Source organism: Pollachius pollachius (genome assembly GCF_949987615.1).
Source record: "Pollachius pollachius genome assembly, chromosome: 17".
Taxonomy (NCBI): Eukaryota; Metazoa; Chordata; class Actinopteri; order Gadiformes; family Gadidae; genus Pollachius; species Pollachius pollachius.
This window is the reverse complement of record NC_136950.1, coordinates 16,548,856-16,567,307: the sequence shown is the minus strand read 5'-3', so window position 1 is coordinate 16,567,307 and position 18,452 is coordinate 16,548,856. Positions and strand designations below refer to the sequence as shown.

General features: G+C 45.3%; 2 protein-coding genes across 2 annotated transcripts in view; both read left to right on the top strand.

Annotated features, from left to right (window-relative positions):
* Positions 1–2,504, top strand: part of kcnh2b (potassium voltage-gated channel, subfamily H (eag-related), member 2b) — a gene marked incomplete at both ends in the record, with an annotated part of 135,673 nt that extends 133,169 nt beyond the window's left edge. The window contains 3 exons of the mRNA XM_079754957.1: positions 524–632; positions 1,101–1,193; positions 2,136–2,504. Of these exons, the coding sequence (XP_079611083.1) occupies positions 524–632; positions 1,101–1,193; positions 2,136–2,504 (571 nt within the window). The remainder of the gene's footprint in view (positions 1–523; positions 633–1,100; positions 1,194–2,135) is intronic.
* A 10,318-nt stretch (positions 2,505–12,822) lies between these two features.
* Positions 12,823–18,452, top strand: part of LOC307088901 (uncharacterized protein) — a 67,863-nt gene continuing 62,233 nt past the window's right edge. Inside the window, exon 1 of the mRNA XM_079754958.1 lies at positions 12,823–12,896. The gene's annotated coding sequence lies outside the window, so the exon portion shown is untranslated. The remainder of the gene's footprint in view (positions 12,897–18,452) is intronic.

The window sequence follows — 18,452 nt, the reverse complement described above, 5'->3', positions numbered from 1 at the left end:
AGACAGGAGGGCTAGAGAGGGCCGTGTTCTGAGACGGTTCCTCTGGGTCGGTCTCAGAGGCGGGAGGGCTAGAGAGGGCCGTGTTTTGAGACGGTTCCTCTGTGTCGGTCTCAGAGGCGGGAGGGCTAGAGAGGGCCGTGTTCTGAGAGGGGTTCCTCTGGGTCGGTCTAAGAGACAGGAGGGCTAGAGAGGGCCGTGTTCTGAGACGGTTCCTCTGGGTCGGTCTCAGAGACAGGAGGGCTAGAGAGGGCCGTGTTCTGAGACGGTTCCTCTGGGTCGGTCTAAGAGACAGGAGGGCTAGAGAGGGCCGTGTTCTGAGAGGGGTTCCTCTGGGTCGGTCTCAGAGACGGGAGGGCTAGAGAGGTCCGTGTTCTGAGACGGTTCCTCTGGGTCGGTCTCAGAGACGGGAGGGCTAGAGAGGGCCGTGTTCTGAGACGGTTCCTCTCAGGTCCTCGGTCCCCCTCCTTGTGTCTCCTTGAGCGGTCCACCAGAGATGATGTGAGAGATGCTGTGTGTTTGTCAGGTTGGAGAGCCGCATGTCCACGGACATCGGAGCCATCATGCAGCTGCTGCAGAGACAGATGGCCCTGGTGCCCCCCGCCTACAGCACCGTGACCCCCTGCCCCCCGCAGGTTAGTACACACACACATACACACACACACACACACACACACACACACACACACACACACACACACACACACACACACACACACACACACACACACACACACACACACACAGACTAATACACCATACCCACACACGTACAAGTACACATACACCATACACACACACACACACACACATACACTTTACAGATACACCATACACACACACACGCACACACACATACGTACACACACACAAACACACACAGACACACACACACACGCGCACACACACAGAGACTATTAATACGGAAACAGCCGTATGAGCCCTAACGTATAGCATAAAGATACCCTGGATGAGGTGGCTCTTTGATCGGACAGGCTATTTCAACAGGATCACCGCTTTACCCTTTTACACCTTCCAACCCATCGTATCAAAAAGAAAGCCTTCAAATGAACGCATGAATGATGTGTTCACCCCTTCATCAGGCTTCCTCATACCCCGGCCCCGGACCGGGTCTAGGTCCAGGAGAGAGACTGGTCCTGCCTGTGGGGACCGAGGCCCTGACCTCCCTTTCTCAGGTAATGCTCCCCTTGGTGTGTCTAGACCACCAGCCAACTGGTCAAGGAACCAGTACCACCAGACCAGTTCTCTCTGAAACGATGTGTCACATAGAACTCAGAGGAAGGCATCCGACGGATCTCCACCAGGGTCACGGCTTCCCCAAGACCCTCTGACTCGTATAGAGAGAACCTCCTCAAGTCCTGCTGACTCAAAGAACCTTCTCAAGTCCCTCCGACTCATAGAACCTTCTCAAGTCCCTCCGACTCATAGAACCTTCTCAAGTCCCTCCGACTCAGAGAACCCGCTCAAGTCCCTCTGACACATACAAAGAGAACCTTCCCAAGTCCTTCTGACACATTTAGAGAGAACCTTCTCAGGTCCCTCAGACTGAGAGAACCTCCTCAAGTCCTTCTGACTCATGTAACCTTCTCAAGACCCGCTGACTCAGAGAACCTTCTCAAGTCCCTCCGACTCAGAGAACCCGCTCAAGTCCCTCTGACACATATAGAGAGAAGCTTCTCAAGTCCCTCTGACCCATACAAAGAGAACCTTCCCAAGTCCTTCTGACACATTTAGAGAGAACCTTCTCAAGTCCCTCTGACTTAGAGAACCTTCCCAAGTCCCTCTGACAAATATAGAGAGAACCTTCCCAAGTCCCTCTGACTCATATCGAAAGAACCTTCTCAAGTCCCTCAGACTGAGAGAACCTCCTCAAGTCCTTCTGACTCATGTAACCTTCTCAAGACCCGCTGACTCACAGAACCTTCTCGAGTCCCTCTGACTCATAGAACCTTCTCAAGTCCCTCTGAATCGTATAGAGAGAACCTTCTTAAAACCCTCTGACTCATACAAAGAGAACCTTCTCAAGACCCTCTGACTTAAAGAACCTTCTCGAGTCCCTCTGACTCATAGAACCTTCTCAAGTCCCTCTGACTCAAAGAACCTTTCTCCTTCCTCAGATCCTGGACCCCCAGGACCTCCTGGGGTTTCCCAGAAACCCTTTAGAGGCCCTGCACCCCCAGGATGCCCCTGGTCCTGGACGCGGTCCTGGCCCGGGTCTGGATCAGGACCTGGAGATGGACCTAGGACTGGGGAGCGCCACGGGCCTCGTCCCGGGGTCCGGGATGGACCTGGGTCCGGCTCTGAGACCCATCCTGGACTTGGATTTTGGAAACCAGGCCTCCCGGGGTTCAGGCTACGACCTCAGCCCGGGGCGGGGGGGCCTCCTGGACCTAGAGGCCCAGCGGAGGCGGTCCCTCCAGGAGCCACAGACCCCCCTGGACTCACGGACCCCACAGAGACACGGCTCCGACCCGGGAGGGAGCTGAGGGGACGGAGGGCCGGGTCAGGAGGCGGGGCGGACCGGAGCCCTGGGTGGAGGTGAGGGAGGGGGGAAGGGGGAGGAGGCTCTGAGGGGACAGAGGGACCCCCCTCTGGGTTCTTTCTTCCAGTTCTCGGGGCCCTTCTGATGAGCAGGACAACATGGAGGACTCTGAGAACCTCCTCACCCCTCCTCTACAGCCCACCCAAGACCCCCCCCCCCCCCCCCCCCCCCCCCCCCCCACGAGGACAGGCCTGTTGGGGACCCCCCCTCCCCCCCCCCCCCTCCCCGCATGGCGTCTGAGACAGACTAGACCGAGGTCGACATGTGGGATCCTACACAAACACACACGCATACACATATACACACACATACACACACACATGCACACACACACACACACACACACACACACACACACACACACACACAATCCTCTCCTAAGTCTCTGGAACTTTGTACACTTTTAAACACTGGTACAATTACACAACTTTAACCAAAAAACACAAACTAAGCCTGAGAGGACCTCTTCTGACATCCTCTTTTTTATGTTGTCCGGACCGTCCAGAGGTCTGACTCCAGTGACTCTGAACCTGTAAACCAATCCCTTTACTGCTGTGTCCAGTGTTGGATGATTCAACAAGAAGACATGACAACAGCACGGAGTTACACAAACCAAGTAGCCATTTACGTCTTGCACTGAAAACCTTGAGGAAACTCTTAATATTGTTATTAATATTCTTAATATTATTATTATTCTCTACTCTACATGTCCGTGGCGCTTCCGAAAAGTTGAATAGCAAGGCACACTGGTCGGGCGAACTCCAGAGTTAGCTGGCCTAACAGAATGCTGATCGCTCCGCCCAACCCATATAGCCCCGCCAATCTCGTATGGCCCCGCCTATCCCATATGGCCACGCCCATCGTGTATGGCCCCGCCCATCCAGTGTAGCCCCACCTACAATGTATGGCCCCACCCATCTCGGGGGGTTCTCGGTCGGTACTGGAGGCTGAAGACGAGGACGTTTCCTGACGAACAGATCAGACGGCCAACCGTAACCATGAACTCATCAGCTCACTCTGGGTGAACTTCAGTCTTAGTCATCAACTCGTAAACTGGCAAACTAATCGTTTCAATCTTAGAACTGAGCACCTGAACCATTATTCCAAGCAGCAAATGCTCTCCACCTAATAATGTACAACGTTAGCACCAATGCAGAGACTGCCGATGGCCGGCGTTGTTATGTATATTTATTGGCCTGCTTGGATCTTGAGGGTTTCATTCATCCATTATAACGGTTGTACGATCATTCTTATTTTTTATTATAGTTCAATTTGCTACCTCAGATTTCATTGGTCCTTCATCTTATTTTCCGACCCAACCCGGAGTGATTTCATCATGTATAAATTAATCATATATTACCAGTTTGCCAGCTTACAAAGACCAGTGGAACCAGTGTTCCCGTTTGTAACGTACGACAAGCAAACACTGGAGAAAGATGCTTCTAAACTGAGAGGGGGTCAGCGACCTTCACCTGCTCTCAAGAGGGAAAGATCCTTTGTTTTGCTGTTTGGTTTTACAACTGTTTCTGCACATCTGTGTGTGTGTGTGTGTTTGTGTGTGTTCCCTCGCTCTGATCATATCTTAATTTGCATTGGCAGGGAAAAACCTTACTTACTGCTGACAAGTGTATGTTTTATGTGTAACACATCTTTTGGTTTTGGGATGAATGTTTTTGGACTTTCTAATGTCTGTATGTTGGCGAGAGATTTCTTTATGCTTTCAGCTTTAACCGTCCAGTAAAAGGAGCTCAAAGCAATAGCTAGTCCTGGGGAGCTGGAGAGAGGAGAGGAGAGGAGAGGAGGGTTAACTTGTAGCAAGACCTCATTTAAAAACATCTACTCTCTAGGAATGGATATGGGTTTGACACAGGGGCTTTGATAACAAGACACAGACGCTCATCACAGCTGGTGAGACAAACTCTTAAATCAGAAACTATGTTGAAAGCAGTTCACGGACAAAAACACAAACCTGGGTTTGGTATTCAGGAGCCCCGTTAGATTCCTTGGAGTTCTGTATCGAAGTACAGTACTACTAAAATCCCTGCTGAATTGCAATTGATTTCATGTGGTCAAATTTCCATACCTCAGTTTATAAACTGTTTATTGCTTCCGAAACAAGCATATAAATATATCTCTGGCCTTTGTTTTCCTGGAGATAGAAGACTAGCGGGACAAACGAGGCGAGGGAAGCCATGAGCTCTGAGGTGAACTGCCTCATGGACGCACACCTTTCTCGGTCTCCATTTTTGGAATTTCTGTCCTTTGTAAAATACAGAAATGAATAGGATAAGAGCCATCTAAGATAAGCAAAGTAGCTCTGTTAGCCACAGCACCACTTCTGACCTGTTCCTGCTTTTGTACATTTGGAAGAAATACCCCACAAGAGAAACAAGTTAACCTGATGCCTTCACTTTCTCTGTTCATAATCGATTGTACATAGAAGTCCACATTTAGACGAAGCACAAATGGATTCTGTTCCGCCCAAAATGTCCTTCAACAATACATAAGACACTATAGTTAATAATAGCATGTTAGATGGATAGGGATTCCATCGAATGGTGGGGAAATTAAAAAAATAATTATAATATCCCGACAAAGTATATATTTTCTGAATTGTATCCAGGACTGCTTTCTGTTGTGGAAAAAAGTCCAACAGGTAAACACACACTGGCGATTGAACAGTAAAGAAAACTGGAAGTAAGCAGAAACAGGTTAATATGACCGAATAATAACAGTACAAATCAACCTACTTACTAATTATCTCTATGAAATCCTATTTGTGTCTGTAAACACTGTCTGTATCTGCTGCTGCTTCTTGCGGGCCTCAGCGGTCTATTTATTTATTGACGTGACTCTTTGCTCTGTGTGTGGACGTGCCCTCCGCTCTTCACCGCTGGAGTGGAGTGTGTGAAGGCTTTGTGTGTTACTTTGTTTTCTTTACTGATGATGTACATTTGTAAAGCTGTCGTCCTTTCAAAGCATCTTCATCATTATGAAAGCTTGGTGAGTTTTGAATCTACCACTATGGGTCATCTTCGGTCGGTACGCGGTCAGTAAGAATCACCACCCGTCGTTGATATTTACATTTAGATTTACATGATTTCACTCCAACGTTACAGAAACATTCTGACCAGAAGTTCTTTTTGCAGAGGTGGGCGGTCTTGAAACTCTCAGCCAATGGAAAGTCTGCCTCAGGATTTCTGAGTTGTTAGCTTCCCCAGACCCACTGCGATCGTGTGAGATGTGAGTAAGGAGTTAATGAGGCACTAAATGCACATAAATTAGCCCTCACACTCAATGTCGCAATAACTTTCTAACAATGTTCTTAATGCTCTGTAAAGGTACACTTGAGTGTTGAACCAAAGTAGGAGAACTCTTTACAAATAGTGCAATGTCAAATCACATGAAGGAGAATATCGCTTTAAGTAATGTGCTAGGTCATTTGGGATGTGAAGTTGAAAAAAGAAGTTACGACAGTTGGGTGGTCAATGCAGACTCTTGACTCATATTTGTGTGATGTGGCTCGAGGTTTTGCCCTATATATATTGACCGTAGTTTACTGCTGTATTTGGCATCTGTTTAATTTGGCATTAGTTGAACAAGGTGGATAATATCACCTACAAAAACAGCTTCCTGTAAGGTGCCCACCTAATGTGGCTTCTCGTAATTCTCAGAGCATCTGGACTTTTTAAGTCATCCTACCAACGGAGACTGGAGGGCAGGAAACAGGGACAGATAAAGGTCACCCTCACGCTAAAGGATAGATTGAGATTCTACGTCACAATCCTGACTGACAACAAATCAAGCCTAGTGCTACTGCTATGCCTACTTCAAATTAAAGAACACAATTAAATGAAAAGTATTGAAATGCACGCATTAATGATTCTCAACTAATTATGAAAGGTCCAAACCCACCCTGGAATGTTAAACGATGTGAGGGCTGTTCCATCCACAACATGGCAGCCACACACATCAGTGGCAGGTAATTATTTCCAAAAATAAGACTACCGATTGCCACTAGCCCAAGTTCAATATTGGGCTCTGGCCTCAAGCTGTGCCCCCCCCCCCCCCCCCCCCCCCCCATCTCTGCCTGAGGTCCTGGTCAATATGTTGAATCCATGTCACTTTAAACCCTTCTTAAGGAGTAGGGCACTACAAGGCTAGGCTAAGCTTGCCTGAGTCATCGGGCTCATCCTTGACTCAGGTGAAGTTCTGATGGAGCCTCTGAAATCCTTTGTGCAGCAGAGTTCCACTCTGCGCTGCTCGTCCTGTTCATGTCAAGCCTAGCTTCCGTTTCGCTGCACCAATCCAAAACCAGTACCAGTGGTAGTGTGTGCAGGACACCTTAGGAACGCCTTCCACTGTTATAAGACATGTTCGCTACGGCAATGATTAATGATGATTTCACAAGACCACATTGTCTGGGTACAAATCTTAACTTAGTATGATTTTACCCTTTTGAAACATCCAAACAACGCCCATGGAACCTATTTTCTGTAGGGTGAGTGGAACACTGAAGTGAGAACTTGTGTTCTGCTCCAGAGTTTAGTAGTCGTCACCCAGTGGCCTGACTTCATGCATCTTCGACGTCCAGAACTCGGTTCTAGCACGTGGTCTTAGTGGCCCTGGTGTGTCTCAGACTCCAGCAGCCAGGCCTCTGCAATGTAATGCATCCTGCATCGTAGCGCTGGGAGGGAAATGCAGATCTGCATCCGTTTGGGAGTGGGGTTCGTTCAATGCGATGGCTTACTACTAGGATTCTCTGCTTCAGTGACCGCATGCACTTAGTTATAAGGGCATTTGTGTGTGCGTGTGTTTCTGTACGCACACACATTCACACGCACTGGTCAATGATTTCATTTTCTCTGTGATATAGAAGCACACACAAGCGTTCACACATGCATAAACATGGCCACACACACACACACACACACATGGCCTCTCATATTAGTAGCTCTTCCATTCCCCTGAGCTCTTTTCAGCTCTGTCCACCTTTCTATGACTCACCCTGGATCTGTATTTGTAGATATCTGAAGCACCTGGATGGGGTTTGCTTCTGTTTACACCACACTGGATTCGCTCTGTCCTCCCTTTGTTTGTACATAATGAAAAAACAACCACGTCTACTAATGTAGAGGTAATCCTGCGGCACCCATATAGCCAGCACTATGCAGTACAGAAGAAATACCTTTCCTTGGCATGCTTTGAGATGCAGAATACTTTAGAGATGACAAACATTTCACTTAATAAAGTCTGTTTGAATTTCTTAAAAAAAACATTAATGTCAATAATTATATTGGTAATAAATAACAATTGGTATGAAAGGAGAGCGACGGTGGTGATAAACATGACTTAATATGAACCTTTTTACTGCATGCTGCACCGACTCCACCAGAGCCAGACGCACGAAGCAGCACTCTTTCTTGTCACTGTATGCTTGCAAACTGTAGAGTAAAACACTGAACACTTCCGAGTGACGGAAGAGGCCTATGAACATAACTTATATAGTACTTCCGGGTTATGGAAGAGCGAGACGGTGGATAATGGCGGGAACAATGAATCCTAGATGCTAGTGGATTCTCTCTGTTCATTGTGTGGCTCAGCTCTGTACCAGAGTGATGCATGTGTCATAGTCCTGGAAGATTTACTGTGTGGGAACGCTTGAATCCGTTTCTTTTGGTAGGGCTGATTTAGGCTGTGTAGGCTTTGCTTGGTATCTAGATACGAGAGCATTTGACGTATGTGCGATTCCTTTTCTTCGTCTAATGCCCAGGTAGTATGGGCTACACTCACTGCCCGCTGTGCCATTCTCCAAACATCTGGGAGTGTGGGTTGGGATGACAACATCTGGCCTATTTAAAAAACATGCTGTGTTAATCATATGTTGCCTGAAGCACATAATGGGTGTTGAAAAAAAAAACTGATTTACACTTACCCACCAAACCCATGTTTGTTATTTCCTTTCTTTTGGGATTGAAGGACGTGTGTAAACTCTGTCTTTTCAGATGTGGATTAATCAAATGGTTCTTAATTTACCTTAATAGGCCTTTATCAGAAATGGGTACCCCAAGGGGTGGAAAAGGTGGAGCTTATTAAGTTAATTATAGGACTGAAGTCATGACAGTGACAAGCATTTATTTCAATATACAGAGATATCGCTGTGGGTAAAACTTTAAGGGTACAGTAATTAACCATGAATTAACATTGAGTAATAAGCATTAACTAACATTTATTGAACAGTAAACTAGTGCTCTAGTAATCCTTTACTAATTGTGTTGATATATACTTTTACATTTAACTAAGCTAATGGTGTTCATGTTAACTAAGGTATTAATTGATACATTATTTAACTGGGTTAGGGTTAACCCCTTGGGTAGTTAGTTGTAGGGTTTACCTTCACCCTGTCAAATAATGCATAAAGTGATGCCTGGGTTAACATGAACACCATTAGTAAAATATTATTAGCCCATTAGTTTACTGTGAACTAAGTGGAACGCATTTTACTGCAATAACTATCAGTTAATTGTTAGCTGATTTTTAGTTAACGCATGTTACTGCAGTAACTAATAATGATGAATGGTTGATTACTGTACCCTTATGGTAGAGGGTTCCCCAGCTACTCACCCCATCATCAACTGTGATGGAGGGGTGAGCAGGTTCCCCAGCTCCTCACCCCATCATCAACTGTGATGAAGAGTTGAGCAGGCCAGGCCAGTGAGGTTTAGAAGAAGATGATGCATCACTCATCACAATGTTGAAGAAGGATGAGGGATTGACTGTCTAATGGCATTATCAATTTGAACTTTATAGAACTTCCAAATATTTATTTCAATAAACCTCTTTGAAAGCAATATATGGGTGTGTGGATTCCGATTGTCTAATTATGAATTTTACCTTTATATCATTTCCAAATATTTATTTCAATAAACCTCTTTGAAAGCAATATCTGGGAGTTTGGCTTTATTGTGATGTGGTTTGCTGAAAACATTTTAAAACAAGGAACAAAGCTATGCTGGTCTTGGTCGCAACATGCAACATTGGAGATGTTGCATATTAAATCACATATATGTGCCACCATTTTGTAGGTTTAATACAGCGGGAAGTTGGTTTTAATTGGATATTCACTCTGGATCCAGCGGCTCTGTCTGACCCCGTCCCCCCAGTGTCGGCAGTGAGGGGCGAGCAGCTCTCCTCTGAGCGCTCCCTCTGTACCACGGCCCCTAACTGAAACCCTTCAGTTAAGGACACTCAAGTGAAACCCTTCAGTTAGGGACCATCAATCAATTACTATTTGAATGACATGAAACCATTGTTATCTAAGATAACCATCGTGCTGACTTGCTCATATTATTAAGAAAATATAAAAAAATCGATTTTACTAAATTGGTCTCACCTAGTTAACCTGTTTTGATCGCTAATGTTTACTTAATTTTATATAAATATTTGAGTACATAATAATTGCAGTTTTTATCAATAGCTGCCATGTCAAGTGACCCACTAATGCCTTACCATGTATTAGGACTACACCAATGTCACGTTCACATTGCTGGGAATAATTGGGAAAATATTTTCCCAATTATCGACATCTGAAAGTTCTCCTCATGACACCTCATGATGCTCTTATGATTCTACTTCCGTTCGGCAATTGGGGCCAGATTATGACAGAGATGCCCAGTTGGTGTCGTATGGTTTACTAGTGACGCGCATGAACATGGCAGAACATGAAAGTTTTACTCAATATAAAATAATCAACCATCATATCACATACTTTACTATTGATTAGTGGTGCAACGGATCACGGGTTACTCGTGATCCGTACGGATCATCCATCACCGTTTGGGACGCAGGTGATCCACAGATCAGCTGACAAAAAAAAAGTTGTGCGTTCACGTCATCGGCGCATGTTTAAAGGACAATTCTGGTATTTAGCACATTGAGTCCCCTTTCTGGTTTGTCTAGGATGAAATATAGTGGTTGACACAGAAATGTGGACTATTGGTCCTGTCTCGGGTATTTGGCTCATTTCGAATTGCCCCTGCCTGCTTCAGAAGGGTTGGCTATGGTCATTCACAAACCTGTCATTAAAACAACCCTAAATGTTCGTTTTCAGAAATGTGCAACTCAACGAGTGGTTAGTGGTGTTTGTTGATGTTCCCAATCAAGTATCGTAGTGAAATACAGTTTCTGTCGTTGTTTATTTGGCATTTTGTAAATCCCATTGAAACGGAAACCGGACCGGAAACGGAAGGGGGCTGTTTATGTTTGGTTGTAGTCTTTTTGCTCGGTTCTCTGTATCAACAGTAGGGCTAGAACCGAGCGAAAAGACTGCAACTAGCCCCCCTTTCCGTTTCCGGTCAACAAGCAATGAGTCTTCCAACAGAAATCAATGGATTTACAAAATGCCACAACAGAAACTGTATTTCGCTACGATACTTGAAATGGAAAAAAAAGATGAGGATGTCTGCATTGCCTGGAGTGAGTGTAGACTCAACACTCTCCCCAGGCATTGCAGACATCCTGAATTTAAAGTTGTAAATCCAGGCCTGCTTTGCTTCCTTTGGACACAGGTTTTTTTAAAATTTTATTTACCATCCATGTTTAAAAGAAGTAATAATGCCTCAGTTTGCACTTTATATTGTTTTAAATTGTTCTAAAGAAAAAACATTCTAAAAAAAAATTAACTTGAGGACATCTTGAGTTATTTTTTTATTTGATATATTAAAAAGTATTATTTAAAATATTTACTATGCTTAAAGGAAGCAGGATTATTACCTAAGTTTTCACTTTATTTTGTTTTTACACATTTGTAGATTTTATTTCAAGTCACATTTGTCTTGTTATCTTTTTTGTTGTTGTTGATCCGAAAATGATCCGACCCGTGACTCAAAAACCATGACCCGATCCGAACCGTGAGTTTGGTGAACCGTTGCACCACTACTATTGATTGACGTTGTAACCTTCTGTTGGCATCAACTTTTCTCAATTTTAAACGTTGTGTACTGGTAAACCAGCTCTAGATAAGGGCAGGTATAGCCCTCCATTCAGTGGCAATAGAATGTGCTTCTCATAAATAAAAGCAAAAGGATAGTAGGTGATAGGCTACAAGGAAATGAAGGCGTTCCAACTTGAAACTGATCCTACTAAGTTCTGTTTAGTTCTGAATGGTTTTTATCGGATATAAAAAAACTGCTTTGAATAGATTTGTGATTTGTGCACATGAACGGTCGCTGTCGGGAACACGCGTAAGTGTGAGCGTCATCACTGACGAGGCGTCTCGTTATCACCAGGACCGTGAACACCTCGTTTGATTTAATTTTTGGTCCTTCTACTTTATATGAATATTTAAATCCAGTGAGCCCTAATCAATAAAATAAATTATCCCTACACTGGATAATAAGACACAGCTCCTTTTATTGGATATCAGTGCGTCTTCTATTTTGAATGACTATTATAATTGTATTTATAATATAATTTATAATAGGAGCGACCGCCGCTCCTCATGTGCGTCACTGCAGCTTCAGACTGAACCACTTCAGTCCGGCCACCAGATGGCACTGTTCACTCAGAAAACAACCGCACGAATTCAAATCCTGTGCTTGATGTGACCGTTTTTTTTTTACTATGAAATGTAAAAGAATTCTGAAGAGATGAGGATAAACAGTTTTATAACATTTATATATAGATATGAAGAATTAGTACAAAGCTACGCTGGTGAAACAAATGCCAATGGAATGCATATAAAATATGGGGGTAACGAATTCAAAATGAACAGGGTGTTCGGGACATGAACTATTATATATTTATAATATATAATATATATTATAAATATATGATTGCGTATCCTTTGTCGGTTTTCCTTTAGAAGCCCGTTCCCTCATCCCTATGACATTCCTGTAAGTTGAAGTCCCGGGTCCAGGCCCGGGTCCAGGCCCGGGTCCCCGGGTCCAGGCCCGGGTCCCCGGGCCCGTTCCCTCCGGCAATTGGACGCGCGTCGTCCCGTAAAAGGAGCCGGACCTCGTCATTGGGGGGGGCGGCCTGTCCGTCAAACCTGTAGCCGTGACGACGGTGGCTCTGATGGAACATGCTGCAGCTGCTAGGGGCGGGGCCTATTTTCAATCGGGGAGCATTGATTGGGCAAGAGACCCCGTCACTCAAATAGAAACTCCGTTACGGTTGGACAAGGCCAACGTCCGTCCCGTCGCGAGCGCTCTGGTTGGAACATATGGCGCGTGGGTGGAGTCGCGCGCCGCGGTCACTGAAGTACGGTGGGCGGATCAGTGTGGTGACAGCGACGCGTGGAGACTCCCGACAAACTGTCTAAAACAGTCGACTAACGGTGAGTCAACCTTGAATAAAACGTCCCGGTTGCCCCACAAGGCCCGGGGACGTACGTGGGTCGCAGTTTGTGCCGCATTCCTCAGTGTTTTGGGGGTACTTTGAGAGAGTGAAGTGTCGGTGATTTTGGATGAGTGAGCCCAGCACGCCGCGTTGGGCGGCGCGCAGGGCGGCGCGCTGCGGATCTGCGCCGCCAGGCTGGAGGTGGGGCGGCGGCGGCGGGGTTGCTCGGTGTGGCTTTGCACCGCCCGCCTGGAGGTGGAGCGGCGGGGCGGCGGGGCGTTGGCTTGGTGCGGCTTTGCACCGCCCGGCTAGAGGGGCGGCGGGGCGGCGGCTCGGCGTTGCATTGCGCGGGGCGGCGGCGGTGGGGCGGCGGCTCGGTGTTTCTTTGCGCGGGGCGGCGGCGGGGCGGCGAAGGCGTCACAACGTAGTTGCAGTTGCAAAGTTCTGCAAGCAAACTTGATTGTCTCCGTATCGCTCCCATCTCGGATGCACGGTGGTCCTGCCCCAGAGTCACACAGAGCCCTGGGCCGCCTGGTTTGGTTGACTTTGAGGGCGTTTACTAGAGTAACTTGGCCAGGGCAATAAAGATATGCTGGGTCAATTATTCACAGTGAGGTGAGCTGTGGGCAGGTAGACCTCTCTGGCCTTTGGTGATGGTGATGGCTGTTGCTCCCATAGTTCTGGTTAATGTTAATGTGTGATCGCTAAAAATAAAGAACTATGTATGAATTGTCCTGGTTGCATCTCCTGATTCATATCTGGGATGAAGGGAAAGGTCTCCATCATGTCTCTGTTTGGATGTATTTAACCACCACACAATGATGACTAAATAAGTTATAATGTAACAGGAAAACACATTTGTCATACTATTGTGATGAAACTTGAATATATAACAGAGCTGTACTGTATGTGAGGTTGAATCCATGTTTTCTTATCCACTAGCAAGAAATGGTGCATTATGTTGAAATATATATGAGCCAAACTTTATATTGACATGACAGGCACTCTGTGTGTGTTTGTGTGTGTGTGTGTGTGTGTGTGTGTGTGTGTGTGTGTGTGTGTGTGTGTGTGTGTGTGTGTGTGTGTGTGTGTGTCTCCATCGGTTTAATATTAAAATATTGTTATTGACTGGTGATCTTTTTTGGACGGCCATGTTTATCTGTAAATGATGCGTGAAATGGAAAGAGGAACCTGAAGCTGAGAGGGTTATTACATCTCTCTCTCTCTCTCTCGTCAGATCACTCGGAAACCCCTCGCTCACCCCTCAGATTACTGGTCTAGCTTGGCTCCCTGAATCATTCATTACTGAACCAATCAAATCACAGCCTAAAAGTTTGTTCAGTCATAAGACCGTGTCTGCCTATGAGACCTGATTTAGTCCAGCCAGTACCTTCATGTGGGATTCAGGAATGAGAAATCAACCACTTCCCTCTTCCAGTAAACCAAAACCGGTGTCAGTGCTTACATAATGCAGTGTTGATGAGATGGCAGGAGACCAGCAAAAATATTGCAAATCATATTTATCATGTGAGAAACATTGTAAATACGCCATACTTTTGGCTCAGAGTGGGTAGCCTAAACAGAACGAGACGTTGATGCAGAACGTCTAGGGTGAAAGGTTTCATGCATGACTCCAATCAACACTGAACAGGGAAGTTGGAAGGCTCTGTAATCAGAGTTATTTGAATTTTACTTACTGTTCAATCATTTGCCCTGGGCTGCCGCAGGTGAAACTACGCAGAAGGGAGCTTTGAAGTTCACACTTGAAAAGAAAAAAGGCAATCTATCATAATAACAATAATATGATTACCTTGACAGCATCAATACTGAGGAGATGTTATTGTGAGGCCGCTCTACGGCTCTGTTGGATGATAACTCTCCAGCATAAAGATCCAATCATTGAGTTGTTTTATTGACTGCAGCTGTATGATCACGCCAACTTGATCAGGTCAGGGAGGTATAAAGTGAGTCAGCCAGTCAGTCACCTTTCTGCACAATCTGCTAATTCAAATTCAAATTAGGCGATTCCCTGGATCGTGATTGTATGCGGGTGATTGTCTGCTGTTCGATTCAGCCCCATTCCGATAAAACAAAGGTTTGAGATGCTAGGCAGAGATTTCTGATGATTTTATTGATATATGGAACTATAAATTATGAATGTAACCTTGGACCTGGGAGACGATGAATTTAGTTAGATGGTTTGGAGAATGAGGGATTGGAGGACAGATAGGAAAAATAAACATTGCTAACGAAAAATGAATTGTTGCAAAACTAAAAGTGTTGTTTAAGCCCTGTGATGCCTGTTGGAATTAGTTTTTGGGCAGATGCAAACATACTTCGAGGTAATTACAAATGAGCAGATGAGTTTTATTCCTCATCTTTTTACCACCATAATCTCAGAGTAATCCGTTATAAACTCCAGAGCCATCCTTCAGCTGGTGATGAGTCCAATGGGTTTATCTTGAATCTAAAAAGATTCTAAGATTCTGATTTCTGACCAATCAGGGCATGTCTTTCCCTGATCGATTTGGGGATTCCGTTTTCCTGTCATTCCCAGTCGGTCACACAGCTTCATCTTCATCGGGATGGAGGGAGGGTTGGAGCTGTTTGTTTCAGAATCTATCTCTCTTCTGCTCATTTCCGCTCTCTAATCTTAGCTGCAGCACCTATTCTAGTACCCAGTATAACTGAATGGTAATCGCTGTTCAACAGGGATCGAGTAAAAGAAAAGCAACCTCATTAATGAAGGGAAGACATTTGCCTCAAGCTATCATGGGCTGACTAATCGCAGACAATTCAGTAATATTGAGTTCAATGTCTCTCAAACTGATCAGGCAACAATGAATTGGTCAACATTTCCAATTCTAATTGAGTCTCAGAGCAACAAGAGGGATTAATGAAGACATCCTGATGAGAAGACTGAGGAGACGGGTTACTGAGGACAAGTGGTCCAGGGAGGACAGATCGACGGTGGCCCAGACAAGGGGAGATTTTGGAAAGAGAACGAAGGGAGAGCGTTGGGGAGGGAGGAGGACGTGGGTGTGGAATTACAGGAGATGGCCCTTAACTCATGGATGATGGTGGAACGTCAAGGACAGGCCAGTGGACCTCAGCCCAGTGGCTCCTTCAGCCCAGTGGCTCCGCCTCTCCAGTCCTCTCTTTACATTGGCCAAAGAGTTATGCTGGGTTCAAGTTCAATTCCAGGAGGACTCATTTTGCCATTGTTCTTTTAGAGAAAGAATGATAGTATATTGGATTGTCCAAGGCAATCCATTATTAAAGATATCTATAACCTCGGACAGGACCTCCTCGATCAGAGATTAGATTTAATCTTTGTGGAGGAACTCTCCATACTCTCCATACTGGGCGAGAAGGAGATGGGCTGTTTCCCAAAGTGAAGGCTACAGCCTTGCTAGAACACTTCCTTGCTAGCCGCGTCCTATTGAGATGAGGCTAGTGGCTGCCTAGTGTTTGTAGCATTCAGAGTTTGGAACGACTTGCTAGTGTGGAAGCGCTTTCGCTTTTTAAATATTGCTCCAGTGTTAAATATTTTAATATTTTAATTGTTGAAGTTGTTATCGGCGACAGTAGTTTGTTTAAACACCACCTACTTACATATTAAAACAAATCAATCCATGCAAAATATAGCCTATCGTTATGTTGCAAAAACGTTTGAAAGAAATCGCACAGGTTAATTTTTTGCATTTACCTAATTAATTTATAAAAAGCAATACGGCACAGCATATTCCTGAAACGTTCAAATAACTTCACTTGTGTAAAGCAATATGTATTGCTTCCTATACGCAATTTTTAAATATCCCGTGCAGCGTGTGAATGCCAAAGATTGTGGGTATTTTGGCTCGTTGAGGATCCATCGAGGCATCCTTGAAAAATCTCAGAATTTTCAAAAATAAAGGACGCGAGAAGGGCGAGAATTTCCGAGTGTTCTCAACATTGGAACAGTGCTTGTCGGCCTTCTATGACGTAGCGTCCTTAAAAAGGCAGCCGTTGAGCATGCTTCCTTCACTTTGGGAAACAGCCATGGACCGTTCTACAAGATAGACACATCTGGACCATTTCTGAACACCAGCATCCGCCTTTGGATGGGCTAGGAGTCTGCTGGTGAGTTACAGCCCAGCTCAGGCATTAAGTGGTGTTGATTAAAGGCAGTGAAAGCATAGGAAAAAAAAAGAGCAGGAATGGCTCTGGGCTGAGGTGGGTTGGCGCGCGAATGCTGAACCAGCTGTAAATTCATCAGCCGACCAGCTTCTGGATCCAGGAACTCATCCTGAGGCTGCATCGAGTTGGAACGCCGCTTTGGGTTGGGTTTCCCTGTCAGTCGCGCTACATTGCACAGACTTGTTAAAGGATTTTGCTGGATTGCTGAAATGTCAGTCTGTATGTAAATGAGCAGTGAATTGTCTCTTGGTGGACACGCGTTCCTGAAGTAGGCGGTTTGTTGTTATTGACATCCGCTTTATTCCAGACCAGGCTTTCGAAGCTTCCAGAACTTTATGGTTGTTGCGTACAAACTGCCCTGGTTAGATAGTTGGTCGATAGGGCCCACAAACAAATAAATCACTAAGTTTGGATTGTGTGACTGAGGCGCGAACATTTGGAACTTGTTTGGAATAGAATGGATGTCAGCGGCTCAACCGCCCAATTCATGGCTGATTTACATCTTGACAGAAATCATGTCTGATTTACATCTCTGAATAAACAATGTCAACAGTTAACCTGGGGTGTTGGAGCAAACCAGCCAAATCCTTTAGGATCTTGTCTTTGTCTTGAATATCATAAATCCATGTCTTGTAGCTAGTTTTGATTTTCCATATTCTTTGACTACACACTAGTTAGGGGTCCGATCGGTCAGACGGCAAGCGATTACTGTGTTATGGGTGGCTGTCCGGACACCATGAATAATGCATCTACCCGGCGTGGGTTCAATAAATCAAGTGGATACAGGATCCGTCAGGGTGCCTGACGCCGCGGACCCAGAGAGAGGCCTGACTCACCCCTTCACCAGGGCCCAGAGAGAGGTCTGACTCACCCCTTCACCTCGAACCCATTCTCATGGAGCACAGGGCCCAAGGGCAGGCAGAGGGGGATTGATCTACAGTGAGGAATAAGATGGTTTGGAACCTAAAATCACAAACTTAACTCAAGTCAGGACTGTTGATCTTTTATGCATGTAGGCTGGTGATGGTGATGCCTATTGCTATCATAGTTCTTGTATGTATGGTCATAACAACACATAACTATATTACTTGTACTGGTGGTATCTCTTAATGCATATCTGTGATAAAGAGAAAGGATTTGATCTGCAGCGAGGACTAATCTGGTTTGGAACCTAAAATCACAACTCAAACTTCAGTCCAGAGTGCTGATCTTTAATGTATGTATATAGGTGTGCAGACAAAGAAATCAAAATATTTTTTTACTTAGACTAAGTTCAGGCGTAATAATAGCGTGTTATTAATAACATGGCTTTGCATGACTCATGGTCATCAGAATGAGGTAGTTGACGCAAGAGGGGAAAGCCTGGACATCGTCC